Here is an 18,869-nt window from a genome sequence, read left to right as displayed (position 1 = left end):
TATTAAGATTGCCTTGCATCATTGAACCACTGAGAAGAGCCAAGTCTTTGTCATTCATCATCACACATTCTTGCTGTTACTATGTAGATGTATACTACTTGTTTCACTCAGCATCAGTTCACATAAATTTTTCCAGGTCTTTCTAAAATCACCTTGTTCATCACTTTTTATAGAACAATAATATTCCATTAATTTCATGCACCACAACTTATTCATCCATTCTTCAATCAATAGGCATCTCCTCATTTTTCAATTCTTGCCACCACAAAAAGAATAACTACACACATTTTTGCACATGAGTCCTTTTCCCTCCTTTATGATTTCCTTGGGATACAGACCCAGTTAATTTTATTTTTCTTAAAGGTTTATTTTTTTATTATAGTGGAAGGTCTATGTTTTCTTTCACAACATGATTTTTATGGAAATGTTTTGCATAAATTCACATGTGATTTTTTAAATAGGGGAGTGGGATAAGGATAAGGGAAAGAATCTGGAAGTCAAAATTTTTAAAAACAAAAGGAAAAAATGTTTTAAATGTAACTGCGGAAATATTTTCAAAAGTAAATCAAAAAAGAAAAAGTAAATTCAAACTTAGAAGTCAGAATTATACAAGTGGAAGCTTATGACTCTAGGTGACATCAAGAAAGAATTTTTAAAAATAGAGGAAAACATAAAATATCTCACTGGAAAAAAAACTGACCTAGAAAATAGATCAAGGAGAATTATTTTAAGAATTATTGGACTATATGAAATCCATGATCAAAATTCCAAAACAAACAAATTTACCAAAAGAAAACAAGTCTGGACATCATCTTTTAAGAAATTATCAAGAAAAACTGCCCTGATATCCTAGGACAAAGGTGGGGAATGAAATAGGTGTGTAGGAAGTGTAAAATAGAAATTGAAACAATCCACCAATCACTTCCTGAAAAAAAATTAAAACTCTCAGAAATATTATGTCTAACTTCCAGAGGTTCCCAGGTCAGAGAAGCGTTATTGTAAGCAGCCAGAAAAAAAAAAAAACCACAATTCCAGTATTGTGAAGTCACAGTTAGGATAACACAAAACACAAAATTTAGCAGCTTCCACATTAAAGAATCAAGGACTTGAATGTGATATTCCAGAAGGCAAAGGAGTTTGATTTACAACCAAGAACCGTCTATATCGAAAAATTAAGTATAATCCTTCCAGGGCATGGGGACAGGAAGAAAGAGGTGGACATTTAATCAAACAAAAGATTTTCAAGCATTCCTGATAAAAAGACCAGAGCTGATTAGAAGATTTGGCTTTTAAATACAAGACTCAAGAGAAGAATTTAAAAAGTAAACAGAAAAGAGAGATAGTAAGGATACAAGTAGGTTAAACTGTTTATATTTCTACAAGAGAAGATGATACTTGTTATTCCTAAAAAATTAATCAGTATCAGGGCATTTGGAAGGGATATACATAGACAGAAGGCACGAGGGTTGGCTATGATGGGATTTTACCCAAAAAATAACAAATAAAATTAAGATGTAAGAAAAAGTGATGCATTGGAAGAAGAAGTAAGGGGGACACAGAATGGAATAAATTATCTTATATTGTTGTTTGTCCTTTCTAGAAGGACATTAGGGAGATGATGCCATGACATACAAGTAACTTGGATTCAAGTGAGAAGGTCCGGGCAAAGTCACCTGCTCCATTTTCCCCTCAGAGCCATTAGGGTCCAGTGGCCTTTTGTAGATCAGGATGACAGGAGATGGCCCTGGAGGCAATGAGAGACGTGGGCATTTGCAAGACAAGGTTTTCCAAGGGTCTCAGTTTGCCCGGGGCCTCACCCATTCACTATTTAAGGCTAGGGAGCAAGTGAAGCAAAAAATCTCCTCTTTTACCTACTTCCCCAAAAATCTAAATAAACAAACAAATAAAGATGAGAGAGGAAGACCCTCGAGGTTTCTGACCAAAATAGAAATGACAACAGTAGTACTTTCACTACTTCCCCAATAGATAAGTTAGGAAAGATTGGCAAGGAAAGAAAGCATTTAGAATTCTTTTAAGTGCTATATAAATATAGGAGGAAGTAAAGTAAATGTAGGGGATAAGAGAAAGTGAGTGCTAATAGAAGGGAGGATGGATTGGGAGCAGTGGTGAGAAACTGAAACAAAAAACTTTTAAGGATGTTTCAGGGTGAAATTACATTCAATGAGAAAAAAAAAAACTAAAGTTTTACCAATAAGCAAAGGAATAAAGCAAATATAACCCAACTCTCCGTTATTATTAAACATAGTTCTAAGAAATACTAGTCAGAGGAAGGAGAAGAGAAAAATTAAAGGCATAAACATTGTCAAAGAGAAGAAGAATTCGCACTATTTGCAGACATTATGGTTTATTTAGAAAATCCCCAAGAATTTGCCCAGAAACTAATTGAAACAATTAATAAAATCAGCAAAATAGCGATATAAAAATATGCCTCCAAATCACTACCGTTCATGCATAGTAATAAGAAAATGCAGAAATAATAAAGAAAAAGAAATCTTATTCAAAATAATTACCAAGTCCTAAAAATTATCTTAGGGCGAAATTATCAAGATAAATTCTATAGACTAGTATAAATACAAAATCAAAACACAATTCAAAAAAGTAAAATAAGAAAGAAAGAAAAAATGGAAGGACATTTACATTTCCTAAGTGAATATATGAATGTAATCCTATTCCAACTGAATTTTTAAGCAAGTTAAAAGAGCTATTAAAGAGGGCTATAAAATAACAAAATTGTTTGGGAGAACCATAGTTCTAATAACTCACAGGAAATTTTTTTTGGATTCAGAATAAAATGAGATTTCAGATTTTATTTAGAAAACAGTAATTGTCAAAATTGTAAAGTAATTGGCTTTAAAAATAGAAAAAACAAATCAATGGGAAAAGCTAGATAAAAATTAATCAGTAACCAATTACTGAACAAATAACCTAATCTGTGAGAAACTCAAAATATGAATTGTTCGAGGAAGCATTTCTTATTTGGCAATAAAGTACTGGGAAAACTGCAAAATCATCCAATAGAAATTAGATGTATATTAACAACATCACATGCCAAAATAAGCTAAAAATAATTATACAAAATGAGATCAGCCATCTTTTTAAAGTTATGGTTCAGAGAGAATATTTTACAAAACCAAGAGGAAAACCCCCCCAAATAGAATAGATAACTTTTATTATATGAAATTGAAAACTCTTGCATAGTTAAAATGAATAAATCTGAGATAAAAAGGAAAATATCGGATTAGAAGGGAAAATCTCTACATCAAACAAATATATGATTGAAATTGGGCTAATTACATGGTGAAGTTATAACATATCAGATGGAGAGCCCAGAAACCTATTTGTGAAGAAAACCTCCCAGACCACTGAGTAGAATTTTGTGGAAAACTTATGGGAGTATATGAACAAAGGTAAGAGAGGAAGTGAGTATTTATATAATGTCATGTACATAGTAAACATGTTGTTTGTTTAAGTTTTTTAAAGTATTGTTTGCTCAAGTTTGTTTTAAGTATTGTTTAAGTTTGTTGTAAGTATTATCCATTTGATCTTCCCAACAATGTTGGGAAGTAAGTGTTATTATCTCCATTTTTTACATTTGAAGAAATATACACACAAAAGGGAAGTGACTTGGCCAGAGTGTCCCAACTAGTAATTGTCTGAGAGTGGATTTCAAATCAAGTCTTCCTGAATCCATCGCCAGCACTCTGTGCACTCTGGAACCACCAGGAACCGACAAAGATCATAAGTGATGTGTAATGATCTGTGACACTGGAAAGAGAGCCCTTGCCAATGAGGTCCCAGATACAATGGGGTGTCAGAATATCAGAGAGCAGGAACAACCTTCCGAGGATCCAAGAGACAACGGGGCAGAATGAGCTGCTTCTACATCGAAGAGACTCCCCTCCTGTGACTGTTTTCAGGGAGAGATTGGATGACTGTCTACTAGGGACATTGTAGAGGGAATTTTTGTTCAGTAACAGGTTGGACCGGGTTGACACTCAGACTTTTTTCAAGGTCCTCTATGGCAAACACAAATATTCTGATTCTTTACCTTGATGAGCTCTCTCTAAGTGGAGTGATTCCAACAAGCATCTTTGTTTGCAGTGAGGATGAGCAGCATCCTCCATGGCCCAGCCAATGGCCGCTGCTGCCATCAGGAACTTTAGTTGTTGCTCCCTCCACGTGGCAACAGGCATATGCCAGCAGGAGGGTCCCTGGATGTGTGGGGCACGTGCCCAGGTCATGACAAGTCTAAGTGGTCACCGAGAGGGAGGGGAATAGCTGAGGTTACGTCGTTACCAAAGTGACGGCAGATTTTTCTGCCATCTGTTGAAAAGGAGCGTGGACTTGCTCATGCCAAAGAAACTTTCTGAGATTCATTATCTGATGAGAAAAATGACTGGGGATGATGATTTCTGTATTCTTGATAAATGTCCCTCTTCATGCTTAGTAACATCCCCTTGTAGGTCATTTATCAGTTTGCCCAGAGATTCATGGCTGGGAATAAGACTTGGAACATTTGGTTAGAAAAGAGGCAGCTACCTGGGACGCTCTCAGTACAGGGCTCAGTAACTTAATGATCCTTCATTGGCCGCAGGATTTGATTTATTTGATAATGATCTTCGATTTCCCTTTGGACCCATTACCCTCAAAGGTCCTTAGATTTTTCCAAATAGTCTTTGGCTTTTTTTTCCAGACTGCATGAAGTCTGTCCCCTCTTGATGCTGACATTCTTAATTCCCTGCTAGAATGCATTGGAGAGGAGAAGAGGAGTGTGTGTGTGTGAGTGTGTGTGTGTGTGTGAGTGTGTGTGTATGTGTAGAGAGAGAGGCAAGTAATTCTAGCAACATTTTTGATAAGAAAATAGGGTTCAAGCTTTGAAATCATCGCTTATCCTCTCCCCATTTTTCAGAGTTGGCAAACTGAGGCTCAGTGAGAGAAAGGGATATAATGAGGCTTTCCCACTGAGTCCGAGACATGAACTCAAGTGCTTTGACTCGCCTCCTTAGTTCTAGAGAGTGTGGGCCCTGCCAGGCCCTGCCTTAACAGGACAATCTCCCTCTCAGTGACCCTCTCTTTCCTTTACCAACATCTCTGAATTCCCTGGAAAGAAAATGAAAAGAACCAAGTTCAAATGACACTTTATCCTGATCTTCGTGCCTTTCTTTGAGGAGAACTGCTTGGGGAGGTAGGAAACAGCCTGAGCCCAGAATTAAGAGCATAAGAAATAACTCCAAACCCTTTCTTTAAGTTTTGACTGCCTAGCTCTCTGCCAATCTGTCCATCTATCCATCTATCCTTCTATCATCCATCTGTCTTTCTAGCTATCCATCAATCTCTCCACACACAAATATATGTATAAGCATATGCACACATTTATGTGTGGAGAGATTACATGCACATGCATTCATGTGCATAAACACATACAAACATATATGTGTATGTTCCACATGTTTGCTCTTCTATATAGAAACCCTGAGCACGTTTCCTCACTTGGAAAATAGGGATAATTATAGCACTAAGACGCAGGGAGGACACAAATGGTCCCCGTGGACATCTGGGACGGCTCCTCTAATTTTACATGTCTTGCGTTTCTTTGTGTCTCTTGTGTCATACAATTGATCTAAACTCTTAAGAGAGACCTTGAGGGGTCCTTATATTGCTTTTTCTGACCACCTTATTGCACTTGCCGTGGGTGAGTTCTCCATAAAAGTGGACATTTCACATCTACGGCCCAATGGCTCTGTGCTCTCTGCAGGGGAGTTTGCTTGGCAGTTTAGTCTGAGAAAAAACCTCAGTATCTGGTGTCTTACCCTGCCACGTGATCTGCAGAATCTTCTTGAAATCCTGCCAGGCCCGGAATCTCCTCGCCCCAAGTTCTCAAGGGGCAAAGGTCCCGAAGCCACAGAAGCCTGAGGCCCCCGGGGCCCTGCACCCGTCAGGAGATCAGAGCAGCCACGCTGGGGCTCCCAGGAGACACCGGGCCCCAAGCACCTAGAGAGGGTGGGCCCTGCCAGGCCCTACCTTAAATGCCCTGAAGCAGGGGGGGAGAGGGGGACTGCCTTGGAGACGCCAGCGGATGTGGGGATTCTGGCTGCTAAGAGCAGACCCCGGGCCTAGGAGAGCCCCCAGCCCCTAAGAGCAATCTCCCATTCTCCAACAAATCTCCAGCGTTTAAGCTCTTTCCAAAAGTTCTGAGGCTTTTGCTGCCGGCAGGACGGTCTCTCCTTCGGGCAAAATCCCGGCTGAGGTGTCTGACCCAGCCAGACTCTCTTGGAGATCTGGTTTCCCCCAATACATGCCTTTGGTTGCCACTTGCAGACCCCTAGCTTGACCCCCTTAATTTAGATGCTCCTTTAAGAACTCTATTTGCCCATTTGTGTCCCCAGGCCCTGCTGGCCTTGCCTCCAAGGTGAATGTCCCCAGCAGGAGTCTGCTGACCCCCACTCTAAGAGGGACATCTGTGCAGGAGCCCGAGCCTCCTCCATCCCCGGGCCCAGAGCTGGCGGCACCGGACTGCCAGGACAGGGGAGGGGAGGAAATGCCGGACAAAGAGCCGGGAGGAATGCAGGTTCGTGTCCTGCCTGGGACACGGCATTAAATGATGCTGGCCAAGCAGCTTTGCCTCAGTTTCCCTGTCTGTCCAGTAAAGCTAGCCATACATGTAGCACCTCCTTCTCCCCATAGAAGGCTATCGTAGGGATAAAATGTTGTGATATTGGCCAATTTGAGGGGCTCTCATGAGTGGCAAGTGTTACTTCCGGCTCACCCCCTTCCCGAGGGCCTGGGGCTCCCCACGATGCCTCCAGCCCCTGCCCAGTATTCACAATGGCCCCCAAAGCTCTGCTCCTTCTGGGAAGCAGCAGAGATGAGATTACCGAGTGTTTGTCAAACCGTTTATATTTTCAGAAAACAAAGATGAGATTAAACACGATCCCGGGAGAGGTGAAGTCACCAAACACATATCAAATATCTCCCCCCAACATTCACTTCCAATGTTTCTGTTAACCAAACACCCAGCGTGTGAGGGGATTCCTCTGGCTCGCCGTGCATTGTTTATATGCGGCCAAAGGTTGGCGCAGAGTTAGGCAAATACGGGGTCTTCAGAAAGCCTCGTTCCTGTGAAATGCCCAGTCTGATCCGAGGTCCACATCAGGTGGGACTTAAAAGGCTTTTAAGTTCAGTGCCCTTATTTTGCAGATGGGAACATCGAGGCACAAAGCAATTAAAGGACATAGGTAGTAAATGCCTAGGGTAGTACTGAACTTGGGTCTCCCAGGTTCCAAATCCAAAGCCCCCTCCACTCTGTCAGGTCACCTCTAAGTCGTGTCCCTTGTTAGCTGTCTATGGCCCTTCTCCCAGATGGGGAGTCACAGAATCCAAAAGCCAGAGATTTCCCTTCAAAACCTCCAGATCAAGCTCACCTGAAAATGCTGGGGGCCACCCCCTGCCAGGGCAGTCACTCCACAAACTGCAGCTTAAATGGGCCCCCTCATCCGCTTCCATTGTCCCCTCCGTGGTCTAACGGAGCAAGGCTGATCCCCTTCCAGGGCCCGGCCCTTCCAAGGTCTGGAGGCAGCTACAGCTTTACAGTCACAAGGGGATGATTTGTTGTTCTATGTAAGAGCCTTGAAACAATGTGCTTTTACGTAGGAGAGGCTGGAAGGCTTGCAAGAGAGGTTGTGTGTGTGTGTGTGTGTGTGTGTGTGTGTGTGTGTGTGTGTGTGTAATGTCTCTGTGTGTGTGTGATGTCTGTGTGTGTGTGAGTGTGAGTGTGTAATGTCTCTCTGTGTGTGTGATGTCTGTGTGTGTGTATGATGTCTCTATGTGTGTGTGTATGATGTCTCTGTGTGTGTGACTGTGTGTGTGAGATGTCTCTGTGTGTGACTGTGTGAGTGTGCATGTATATGATGTCTGTCTGTGTGTGTGTGTCTGTGTGTGTGTTTGTGTGTGATGTGCATGTGTGCCTTCCCACCATTTTCTTCTCTACGCCAGAGCCAACCTTCCCCATGCACCTCCCACTCCTCCAGCAGACTGCCCCTCCATCCACCCCACTGTCCCTTCTCTTCCAAGCCCATCGTTTCAGTGAAACTGCTCTCTTCCAAATTAACAGTGATCTTTTAATTGTTGTTGTTCAGTTGTTTCAATCACGTCCCATTCTTTGTAACCCCCTTTGGGATTTTCTTGGCAAAGATGCTGGAGCGGTTTGTCATTTCCTTTTCCAGCTTCTTTTACAAACTGGGCAAACAGAGGGAAGTGACTTGGGCCACACCGCTTGTAAGCATCTATGGTCACATTTGAGCTCAGGTTTTCTTACCTCCAGGCCCAGTGCTCTAGTAACAGGAAACTTAAAGAAAGAGGAGGGGTTTTATGCTCAAAAAGCTATCAAACTGTGCACACCCTTTGATCTAGCAGTGTTTCTACTGGGCTTATACTCCAAAGAGATACTAAAGGAGGGAAAGGGACCAGTATGTGCAAGAATGTTTATGGCAGCCCTGTTTGTAGTGGCCAGAAGCTGGAAACTGAGTGGATGCCCATCAATTGGAGAGTGGTTGGGTAAATTGTGGTATATGAATGTTATGGAATATTATTGTTCTGGAAGAAATGACCAGCATGATGATTTTAGAGAGGCCTTGAGAGACTGACAGGAACTGATGCTGAGTGAAATGAGCAGGACCAGGAGATCATTATTTACTTCAACAACAATACTATATGATGATCAATTCTGATGGATCTGACCATCTCCAGCAATGAGATGAACCAAATCAGTCCCAATGGAACAGTAATGAACTGAACCAGCTACACCCAGTGAAAGAACTCTGGAAGATGACTATGAACTATTACATTGATTTCTCAATCCCTCTATTTTTGTCCGCCTGCATTTTTTATCTCCTTCACAGGCTAATTGTACAACATTCAGAGTCCAATTCTTTTTGTGCAGCAAAATAACTGTATGGACATGTATACATATATTGTATTTAACTTATACTTTAACATATTTAACATGTATTGGTCAACCTGCCATCTGGGGGAGGGGTTGGGGGAAAAGAGGGGATAAATTGGAACAAAAGGTTTGGCAATTGTCAATGCTATAAAATTACCCATGCGTATAACTTGTAAATAAAAAGCTATAATTAAAAAAGAAGAAAGAAAGAAAGAGGAGGGTTTTAAAAGAATGATAATGAGTTTGGGTTTGAACATGTTGGGTTTAATGTGGAACATCCATTTTGGAAATTCCAATAGTTAATCAGACTGTGAAACAGGAGGTCAGGGGAGAATTTCTTTTTTTTTCCCAATTACATATAAAAATTCATAATATTTGTTTTTCTTTAAATCTTGAATTCTAAATTCTCTCCTTCCCTGCCCTCCCCCTTCTTTAAGACAGAGGTTATACATATGCAGTCATATGAAACATTTCCATATTAGTTCTGTTGTGAAAGAAAATACAAACACCCTCCCCCCAAGAAAAATCAAGTACTGCATTCAGTTCTTTTTCTAGAGGTGGAGAACAGTTTTTTTCATCATGAGTCCTTTGGAATTGTCTTGGATCATAGTATTGCTGAGAATAGCCGAGTCATTCACAACTAATCCTCATAACAATATCATATTACTGTGTGTCTCTTAGTTCTGCTCACTTCAACTACATCAATTCGCATATGGCTTCTGAAATCATGCTGCTCATCATTTCTTACAGCACAATAGTAATCCATCACAGTCATCTACCACAGCTGCTTCAGCCATTCCCCAATTGATGGGCATCCTCTCAATTTCCAATTCTTTGCCACCACAAAAAGGGCTGCTATAAATATTCTTGTCCATATATTTTTTTCTTTGATCTTTTTTAGGATCCAGATCTAGTAGTAGTAATGCTGGACCCAAGTGTTTACACAGTTTGACAGCCCTTTGGGCATAGTTCCAAATTGTTCCCCAGAATGGTTGGGTCAGTTCACAATCCCACCAAAAGTGCATTCATGGCCCCATTTTCCCACATCCCCTCCCACATTTGTCATTTTCCCTTTCTCTCATATTAGTCAATGTGATAGGTTTAAGTTGGTATCTCAGAGATGTGTTAATTTGCATTTCTCTAATCAATAGTGGTTCAGAGCATTTTTTCATAATAGATACATAGATAACTTTGATTTCTTCATCTGGAAACTGCTTTTCATATTCTTTGACAATCATTTGGGAAATGAGTCATATTCTCATAAATTTGACTCAGTTCTCAATATGTTTGAGAAATAAGGCCTTTATCAGAGAAATTTTTTCCTCTAGTTTTCTGCTTTCCTTCTAATCTCGACTATATTAGTTTTATTTGTTCAAAATCTTCATTTAATGAAATCAAAAAGTATCCATTTTACAACTCGTAATGCTTATAAGTCTCCTGTTTGGTCCAAAACTCTTCCCTTATCTATAGACTAACAGGTAAATTATTCTACACCCCCCAATTAGCTCATGGTATCAGCTTTTCTATGTAAATCATATACTCATTTTGGTTTTATCTTGGTATACCATGTTAGTTGTTGATCTATGCCTCAGTTCCACCAAATTGCTTTCTAGTTTTCCCAGCAATTTTTATCAAATGGGGAGTCTTTATTGCAAAAACTTGGATCTTTGGGTTTATCAAATACTAGATCACTATGGTCATTTACTACTGTGTATTATGTACCTTCTCTGTTCCACTGAATCACCATTCTACTTCTTAGCCAGTAATAGATTGTTTCAATGATTGCCACTTTATAATATAATCTGAAATCTAAGCTGCCTTTCTTCATTTTTTCCCACTGATTCCCTTGATATTATTGACCTTTTGTTCTTCCAGATGAATTTTGTTATAATTTTTTCTAGCTTTAGAAAATCATTTTGGAGTTTTATTGGTATAATATTGAATAAATAGATTAATTTAAGTGGAATTGTCATTTTTATTATGTTGCTTTGGCCTAACCATGAGCAATTGGTATATTTCCAATTGTTTAGACCTGGCTTTATTTGGGTCCAAAATGTTTTGTAATTGTGTTCAGAGTTCCTGGATTTGTTGTGACAGGTTGAATCCCAAGCATTTTATAGTATCTATAGTTATTTTAAATGAACTTCTTTCTATCTCTTGCTACTGGACTTTGTTGGTAACATATAGAAGTGATGATGATTTTATGTAGGTTTATTTTGTATCCTGAAACTTTGCTTCTGGCCCAAATGAAATATTCTCTCCTCTATAGTTTCTGCTCTTTCTACAGAAAGGAAAGAAACAGGTTTTTTCTTCTCTTTTCTTTCCTATTTTCCAAATATGTCTTCTCTTCCATCTCTGTGTCTTTGCAGAGGAAGCACCTTGTTCCTAGTGTGCATTTCCTCCCCTCCTCCACTTCTTACTAGGCCTAACTACTTTAAAGGTTGAATGCCACCTCTGACAGGGAGGCTGCCCTGATTTTTCCTTATTGTCAGTGTTCTGTCTGTCCTATTTATTAAGTGCCTACGATCTGCCAGGTACTGTGCTAAGCACTAGGGATAAAAAGAAGCAAAAAACAGTCCCTGAACACAAGGAGAGTATGAGCTAATGGAGGAGACAACATATAAATGTTTATCCTGTATGTAGTTCCTTCTATATATACATATAGAAGGAGCTACATACAGAATCAATAGGAAATCATTAAGAGGGAAGGCACTGGAATTGAGAGGACTTCAGGAAGTTTCCCTGTAGAAGAGGGGATTTTAATAGGGACTTAAAAGAAGCCTGAGAGGACAGGAGTCAGATTAGAGGGAAGTGTCCCGGGCATGGAGGATGGCCAGCCAGAGATGGAGGGTCTTATTCAGGGAATGGCCAGGAGGCCGGTGTCCTTTGATCAAAAAGTGTATCAGACATGGCTCCTTACCTACTTCTGTATTTCTTTGGTGTAACCCTGATAGACCCCAGGATCCTTGGAGCCCAGTACAAAGCACAGTGCCCGAGACCCGGTAAACCCTTCAGAAATTATCCCAGAATCAGCTGGGACAGCCAGGGGTGAACTTTCTAAGAGAGAATGAACAAGAGCTCAGTTTGTTCTTTCCGGTGAGTAGAGGCGGGTCCACCTACCACAGCCTTGAGAGCCGTCTCTTTTCTCATGACCACATAATGACAAGCAGGAGGCTGAGTCCCGGACCCAGGTCCTCCTCCTATGACACTACTCTCCTGCCCTAAGAATTTAAGAGGAGCGAGCGAGGATGTCAACACCGACTCCCCTGAAGTCCAGCAGTCTCCCCTTTTCTGCAGAGCTGCCCCCCCCAGGCTCGGGCTCTTGCTTCAGTGGGAACCATCACCAACAATCCGGCTCCAGATCTGCCCTTTGCTTTATCTCCCCAAAGTTTCCAAGCCGGCCCATCACCCTCAGCCCAGGGACACGCGGCCGTCACGATCCTCCCAGTTCTCCCACACGTAGGACTTTCTCAGGGTCTCACTCCCTGCTGCAGTGTAATAATGTATCGAGCTACATACAAGGTTTCCCAAAGCCTTCTCCACACCCCCTCCCACGAGCACTGGGGGCAACCGCGCGAGCAGGACTCCAGTCCTGCAAATTCTTCTTTTCACATTCTCTCTTCTCGGAGCGGGGGGAGCATTAGAAGTGCCCTAATCATATCCTGTAACATGTATAAGACTGGCTGCCATCTGGGGGAGAGGGGAAAGAGGGAGGGGGAAAGTCGGAACAGGAGTGAGTGCAAGGGATAATGTAAAAAATTACTGTCAATTAAAAGTTATAATTATTTAAAAAAAAAAGAAAAGAAGAAGAAGAAGAAAGAAGAAGAAGAAGAAGAAGAAAGAAGAAGAAAGAAGAAGAAGAAGAAGAAGAAGAAGAAGAAGACGAAGAAGAAGAAGAAGAAGAAGAAGAAGAAGAAGAAGAAGAAGAAGAAGAAGAAGAAGAAAGTCCCCTAATCGGGCTGCCTTCAGATTCATGAAGCTCCTCTCTAAGTCCCTGACAAGCTTGCAGAGAGTTGACTAAGGACTCTTTATCAGTAATGGGAAACTCCCTACTTCCTGTGGAAGCCCTTCTCCATTGTGGACAAGCCATTTATTAGAAAGGCCTTTCTTACTTTGAGAAAGCTTCCTGCTGATCACAATTACCACCTCTAGCTATGGGATAAAAGTCAGATTTCTCTTCCACAAGATAAATATGGAGATTATGACTTTTAGAAAGCAGAACAAATGAGAAAAACCCAGCACGTTCCCCAAATCAGCTGCCTCCAGAGGCCGCAAGCTTTGCCTGCTTGGAGATCTCCGAGCAGCAGGAGGGATTTCCTTCGTATGTGGCTCGCCCCTTTTCATGGTGACAACTTGGACTCCCACAAAATAAAGCACCCTGAGATTCTCAAAGTCTTCGGGCTGCTTTGATCTAACCCTCAGTTGCCAGCCTGGCTGAGAACTCAGAGCTGACCCAGAGGCCTGTGGGTGATCTGGCCCCACTTAGAGGAGCCCACCCTCCCTCCTGGCAGGTGACTCCCACATCGTCAGTGACTCCACCGGCCCCTTCCCATTAGTGTCCCACCTGAACATCTGGGTGCTGTGGTGGGGCAAGATGGGGAAACTGATGCTGGGAGGGCCATCGCTACCTCATTGTGGTGGACAGGAAAAGGCCAGGGTCTCCCAGTGACTCTCTTGTTCTCTGCTTGTCCTATTCCTGCATGGGATGGGGTTCAGGATGGGGAGATGGGGTGTCCTTCCCCTCTTCAGTGCCCCCCCACTCCCCTGCCTCTAGGCTACTCACCTCCTGATGGGCTTCCTGGCTCCTTGGGTCCTTGCCCAGCAAACCCTTCTTACCGGAGCCCGTGAAAGAGATTCATCTCACTTCAATTGAGTGGTAACAAGGGACACCGGGGGTGGGACACGCAGGCCCCAGAGTCTCACCAATGCCCAGGTTAGCCCAGGGCCCAGGGGCCCATGCGAACTTTGGGTCTGTGTTTCCAGAACTCTACAAGGTAGGACTGAGAAAAGAACAGCTCAGGAGAGAAAGGAAGGGAAAGCCAGCAATGGGAGCCTTGAAGAAGAAACACTTCCCTTCCTTGTGCTCCCGGGGGGGAGTGGGGGAGTGCGTGCAGAAAGTAACCAGACCAAGGACCCCCAGAAGAGCCGGCACCAGATCGGAAGACTCATTTAAAGCCCTCTGCTGCCTCTGTTTGCCCCTCTGACATGGGGGGCAACGTGTTCAGCATAGACTTCCAAACATACAGAGAGAAGAAAAGAGATGCACTTAGTAGGTGCCACAGGCAGCTGGGCAGCCCAGTCATGGGCCTCTGGCAGTTACCTGTTGTGCAACTGGGCAAATCCCTTAAGCTTTTGCCTCAATTTCAACTGCAAAATGATCTGGAGAAGGAAAGGCAAACCATCCCAGAAAATGGGCTCGCAAAGAGCGGACGGGACTGAGATGACGAGATGACGGGACAAAAATTAAGCACCTACTGTATGCCTATATTCTGACAGGCCCTTTAGTTCTACTCAAATCAGAAAAGATCTCCAGGTTTGGGGGAAGGAAGGAACCTGGTTAATCCTTATGAGGACTTCAGAAAGGCCGAGGGCTCACCAGGGGGTACTGACAGCCCAGCTAATTCTGTGTCTATGGAATCCTGAGCATGGCACTTTGTACCTCAGTTTCCACTTCTATAGAATGGGGAAATTTGACTCAGTGGCCCCCAGGGCTTCTTCCAGTTCTAACTCACAGGCTTCAGGAAGCCACAGACTTGAGTTTCCTCTAGACAGGGAAATGACTGATTCCTGATTCCACAGTCTTCTCAGTCACCCAGCCTGGCTCTTCCCCCCCCCTTTCTCCCTAAGACTGTCTTACACCAGATTGTTGGGGGGGGGTTGTTAGGAGCACCTAGAAGAGCTGGGGAAGGGGGACTATGGGAGAGAGTTTTTTCATTTGCATTAGAAATGCCCCAGGCCTGAGCCCCAGGGACCAGCCTCTCCACAGTGTCACCCTGACCTATTTAATAAACTCCTTTTAATTCTTAAAAAGAAAAAGGAAAAAAAAAAAGGGCTACTGGCAAGCCCACAGAGGGTGATTTGGCTTGGTCTTTAAAAAAGACACTCAGTTCTTACAAACGGCCTGCTCTCCTTTGGCCGGGAGCCCGGGAATCCTGCGCAATGGAGATGATGCTGATAAAAGAGAAGCAAGGAAGGGGGTTGGGGGAGAGAGGAGAAGAAGGGATTGTCTGACTGTTTTTCATGGGAAGAAACTGAGTCCCCAAGAGGGAGAGGCCGAGTCCCAGAGGCCACAGCGCTCGGACGCCCGGCTCCCTGCTGCCTCCATGACCAATGTACTGGACGGCCTCCATCCTCGTGGCTCCCCACAACTTCAAACACCTCACAAACACCCGACGTGATTTAGAAACACAAAGATGGAGGGAGATTCACTCAAAATAAAAGCCGCGGTGATGGAGCGCATTAGTAGCCTTTGCCCAAGTCTCCCCCTCACAGGCTCCTTAAAATGAGAAGGGAGAGAGGCCCCCAGTGCCCCCAGATCATCCAGCAGGGCTGAACACAAAGTTGTGGAGTCCTAGCTGGCAGGGACCTTAAGGTCATCTGTCCCCCCGGCCACCCATTCTTCAAAGGACTGGCTCAAGGTCACCCATCAGAGGTGCAAGATTCACACATAGGGGAGGCATCCCAGGTGGGGATTCCCGGGTCCTCTGGCTTTGGGCAGAGCTCTTTCCCAGGGCTGGGGCCGGGGTCTCTGTGCTGTCCCCAACAATGGCCTGCCTCCAAGCTGGCCTCCCAGACTGCGCTCCCCCAGATCTGCGGGAGCCACCTCCAGGTCCCCGGCAGCTTCCTTCCCCCGGATCCGGCACTCACCAGCTCGTTGTCTTCTCCCGGGTTCAGCAGGGCCCAGTGGGCTCCCTTGCGGTTCTCCCCCATGTGGAGGCCGGCCCGTCCCCTGCCAAGGTCTGCTCCCGGCTAATCCCTCGGGGAGTTCCTCAGCGGGCCAGGGAGGCTGAGCAACAAATACCTTTCATCCCGGCTATGCAACGATGTTTAAATACCCTACCACACCCCTTCCTTATTGGACCAGCCGAGGGGAGCAGGGCTGGCCAAGGACCTTCCCATGCTGCTGCCCTGCCTTGATTTCTCTCCCCAGCTCCGGCTGCCGAGCCAGCCGAGGGTGGCAGATGCCACACGAGCAGGGCTTGGGCTAGAAAGTTAACTTCCCATCAGCGAATGCTGGAGCCCGGCCAAGCACACCGAGAACGGAGGAGATCCCTCGTGAACCAGCCAGAGATTAGCCAGTGAGAGGGCGGGAGACCTGGGCCGAGGGACGCCCGGATGGGGAAAGTGGAAACTCTCTGGCACCGACAGTGGCTAGTCCCGGGAGGAGGCGACAATGACCCCAAGGTGACTCGGCCCTGATCCTAAGGCCTCCGGATCTGGGGAGCCCAGTATTCCCCAAACAATGCAGCCGCCAGATAAGGATCGTTGGTCCATAGGAACCAGATTCTGAGACAATGAGGAGGAGAATATCAGAGCACCCATCGGCTCCACCTCCAAGGCAGAGAATTCAACAATAGGGGCCTATTGGGGCACCCATCAGCTCCTCCTCCACGTCAGAGAATTCTACAATAGGGTATATTGGAGCACCCACTGGCTCCTCCTCCAAGACTCAGTTTATCAATGACATGAAGCACCAGATCTCTCTCGTTTTTTCCTGTAAATTTATTTTCTTGCTCATGGTTCTTTTGGACCTCAGCCATTGTTAGCAGCGTAATAAGTCTCTGCTCCTTAACTTGGAGTCAAATTGAGTTTGAGAATTCACTCATCCCAGCAGCGACAGCGACCCGGGGACCCTAACATTGTTGGGGTGTCTTGTTCCTCAACAATATTAAGATGGGGTTTGAGGCCAAAAGGAAGGAGAGACCCCGGTGAAAAGTGGGGACCAAACAGAAGCAAAGCCCTGGGCATCCCGGGGTGGATGCATGTAGGTAGGATCTGCACTGAAGGAGGTCTCCCCCCTCCCCAGCCCAACTTTGTTCTTTTCAGAAAATTCATGGACTCTCAGATTTGGAAAAAGGCTTGAGAATCCCTTTGGTCACTCAGGCAACAAGTGATTATCCAGCCTTTGCTAGAAGCCTCCAACGAAGGGCAACCCTACCTCCTTTAACTTCTCTGGGTCTCGGTTTCCTCATTTGTCAAATGAAGCAGGATCCGATGACCTACTGCTATGATGGAAATCTGAAGGCTAATAGGAAGTTGCAAAAGAGCAAAGTAATAACCCCAAGGCCATCATTTACTGTAAGAGAATGAATGGGGTTTCCATGGCATGGGCAGTTCTGGGAAAAGGGAAGAAGGAAGGAAGGAAGGAAGGAAGGAAGGAAGGAAGGAAGGAAGGAAGGAAGGAAGGAAGGAAGGAAGGAAGGAAGGAAGGAAGGGAGGAAGGAAGGAAGGAGAGAAAAGAGAGAGGGAGGGAAGGAGAGAGGGAAGAAGGAAAAGAGGGAGGGAGAGAGGGAGGGAGGAAGAAAGGGAGGGAGGGAGGGAGGAAGGAAGGAGGGAGGAAAGGAGGAAGAAAGGGAAGGGAGGGAGGAAGGGAGGAAGGGAGGGAGGGAGGAAGGAGGAAGGGAGGGAGGAGGGAGGAAGGAAGGAAGGGAGGGAGGAAGGAAGGAAGGAAGGAAGGAAGGAAGGAAGGAAGGAAGGAAGGAAGGAGGGAGGGAGAGGAGGAAGGAAAGAAGGAAGGAAGGAAGGGAAGGAAGAAGGAAGGAAGGAAGGAAGGAAGGGAGGAAGGAAGGAAGGAAGGAAGGAGAGAAAAGAGAGAGGGAGGGAAGGAGAGAGGGAAGGAAGGAAAAGAGGGAGGGAGAGAGGGAGGGAGGAAGAAAGGAAGGGAGGGAGGGAGGAAGGAAGGGAGGGAGGAAAGGAGGAAGAAAGGAAGGGAGGGAGGAAGGAGGAAGGGAGGGAGGGAGGAAGGGAGGAAGGGAGGGAGGGAGGGAGGAAGGAAGGAAGGGAGGGAGGAAGGAAGGGAGGGAGGGAGGAAGGAAGGAAGGGAGGGAGGAAGGAAGGAAGGGAGGGAGGAAGGGAGGAAGGGAGGGAGGAAGGAAGGAAGGAGGGAGGAAGGGAGGGAGGGAGGGAGGAAGGGAGGAAGGGAGGGAGGAAGGAAGGGAGGGAGGGAGGAAGGGAGGGAGGGAGGGAGGAAGGGAGGAAGGAGAGAAAAGAAAGAGGGAGGGAAAGAGGGGGGAGACTTCCACCACAGGCAGATAAAACCTCCCAGAGCAGAGGATGTGCACAAACAACCTTGGCTTGAGTTCCTCCCGATGAGCTCGGAGAAGGCGATGTACCCAGAGCACATTGTGTCTGTCTGTCTATCTGCTAGTCTGTGACGCACCTTTTAGTGATAAGCCTCTCCACAGTGTACTGGGCTGGTCCAGAACTCTCCAGCATGGTAGGCAACACTTACAGAAAATTTACAGAAAATTCACTCCCTTAGCATCACGTCTGGGACATCAGCGTCCCCTCCACCTCAGGATAAGGCCCTGGAGGACGCAGTTGGTTGTCATTCTGACCAAAAGCTGTTCTCTAATTGGCAAGTGGTCAAAGCATAGAAATAAATTTTTAATTTTTAATAGAATTTTTTATAGTTTTTAATAGAATTAAAAACTATTAATAACCATAGGAAAGACTGTCTCAAGTCACTCGTCATGAGGTTTCACTTCATGCCAGCAAATTAACCAAAACAACAAAAGCCAACGTTGCAGAGGCTGCGGGAAGACAAACTCAGTTTGTTGGTGGAGCTGCAGACGGGTCGACTATTCAGGGAAAGCATTTTGAGCTCTGCTAAGAAAAACAAAAATTAAAAACCTGACTGTTTGTCCTACTGCTAGACAGGTACTCGGAGGAACCCAAAGAAAGATCC

The 18,869-nt window shown here is 44.7% G+C and overlaps 1 protein-coding gene across 1 annotated transcript in view; it reads right to left on the bottom strand.

The window, feature by feature from the left end:
- Window positions 1–16,478, bottom strand: part of ATP13A5 (ATPase 13A5) — a 98,151-nt gene extending 81,673 nt beyond the window's left edge. Inside the window, exon 1 of the mRNA XM_031957399.1 lies at window positions 15,830–16,478. Coding sequence (XP_031813259.1) covers window positions 15,830–15,892 — 63 coding nt within the window. The 5' untranslated portion in view covers window positions 15,893–16,478. The remainder of the gene's footprint in view (window positions 1–15,829) is intronic.
- Window positions 16,479–18,869: the final 2,391 nt, after the last annotated feature.

The sequence above is a fragment of the Sarcophilus harrisii genome, chromosome 3 (assembly GCF_902635505.1).
Source record: "Sarcophilus harrisii chromosome 3, mSarHar1.11, whole genome shotgun sequence".
NCBI lineage: Eukaryota > Metazoa > Chordata > Mammalia > Dasyuromorphia > Dasyuridae > Sarcophilus > Sarcophilus harrisii.
The sequence above is the reverse complement of the archived record's forward strand: the minus strand, read 5'-3'. Positions and strand labels throughout refer to the sequence as shown.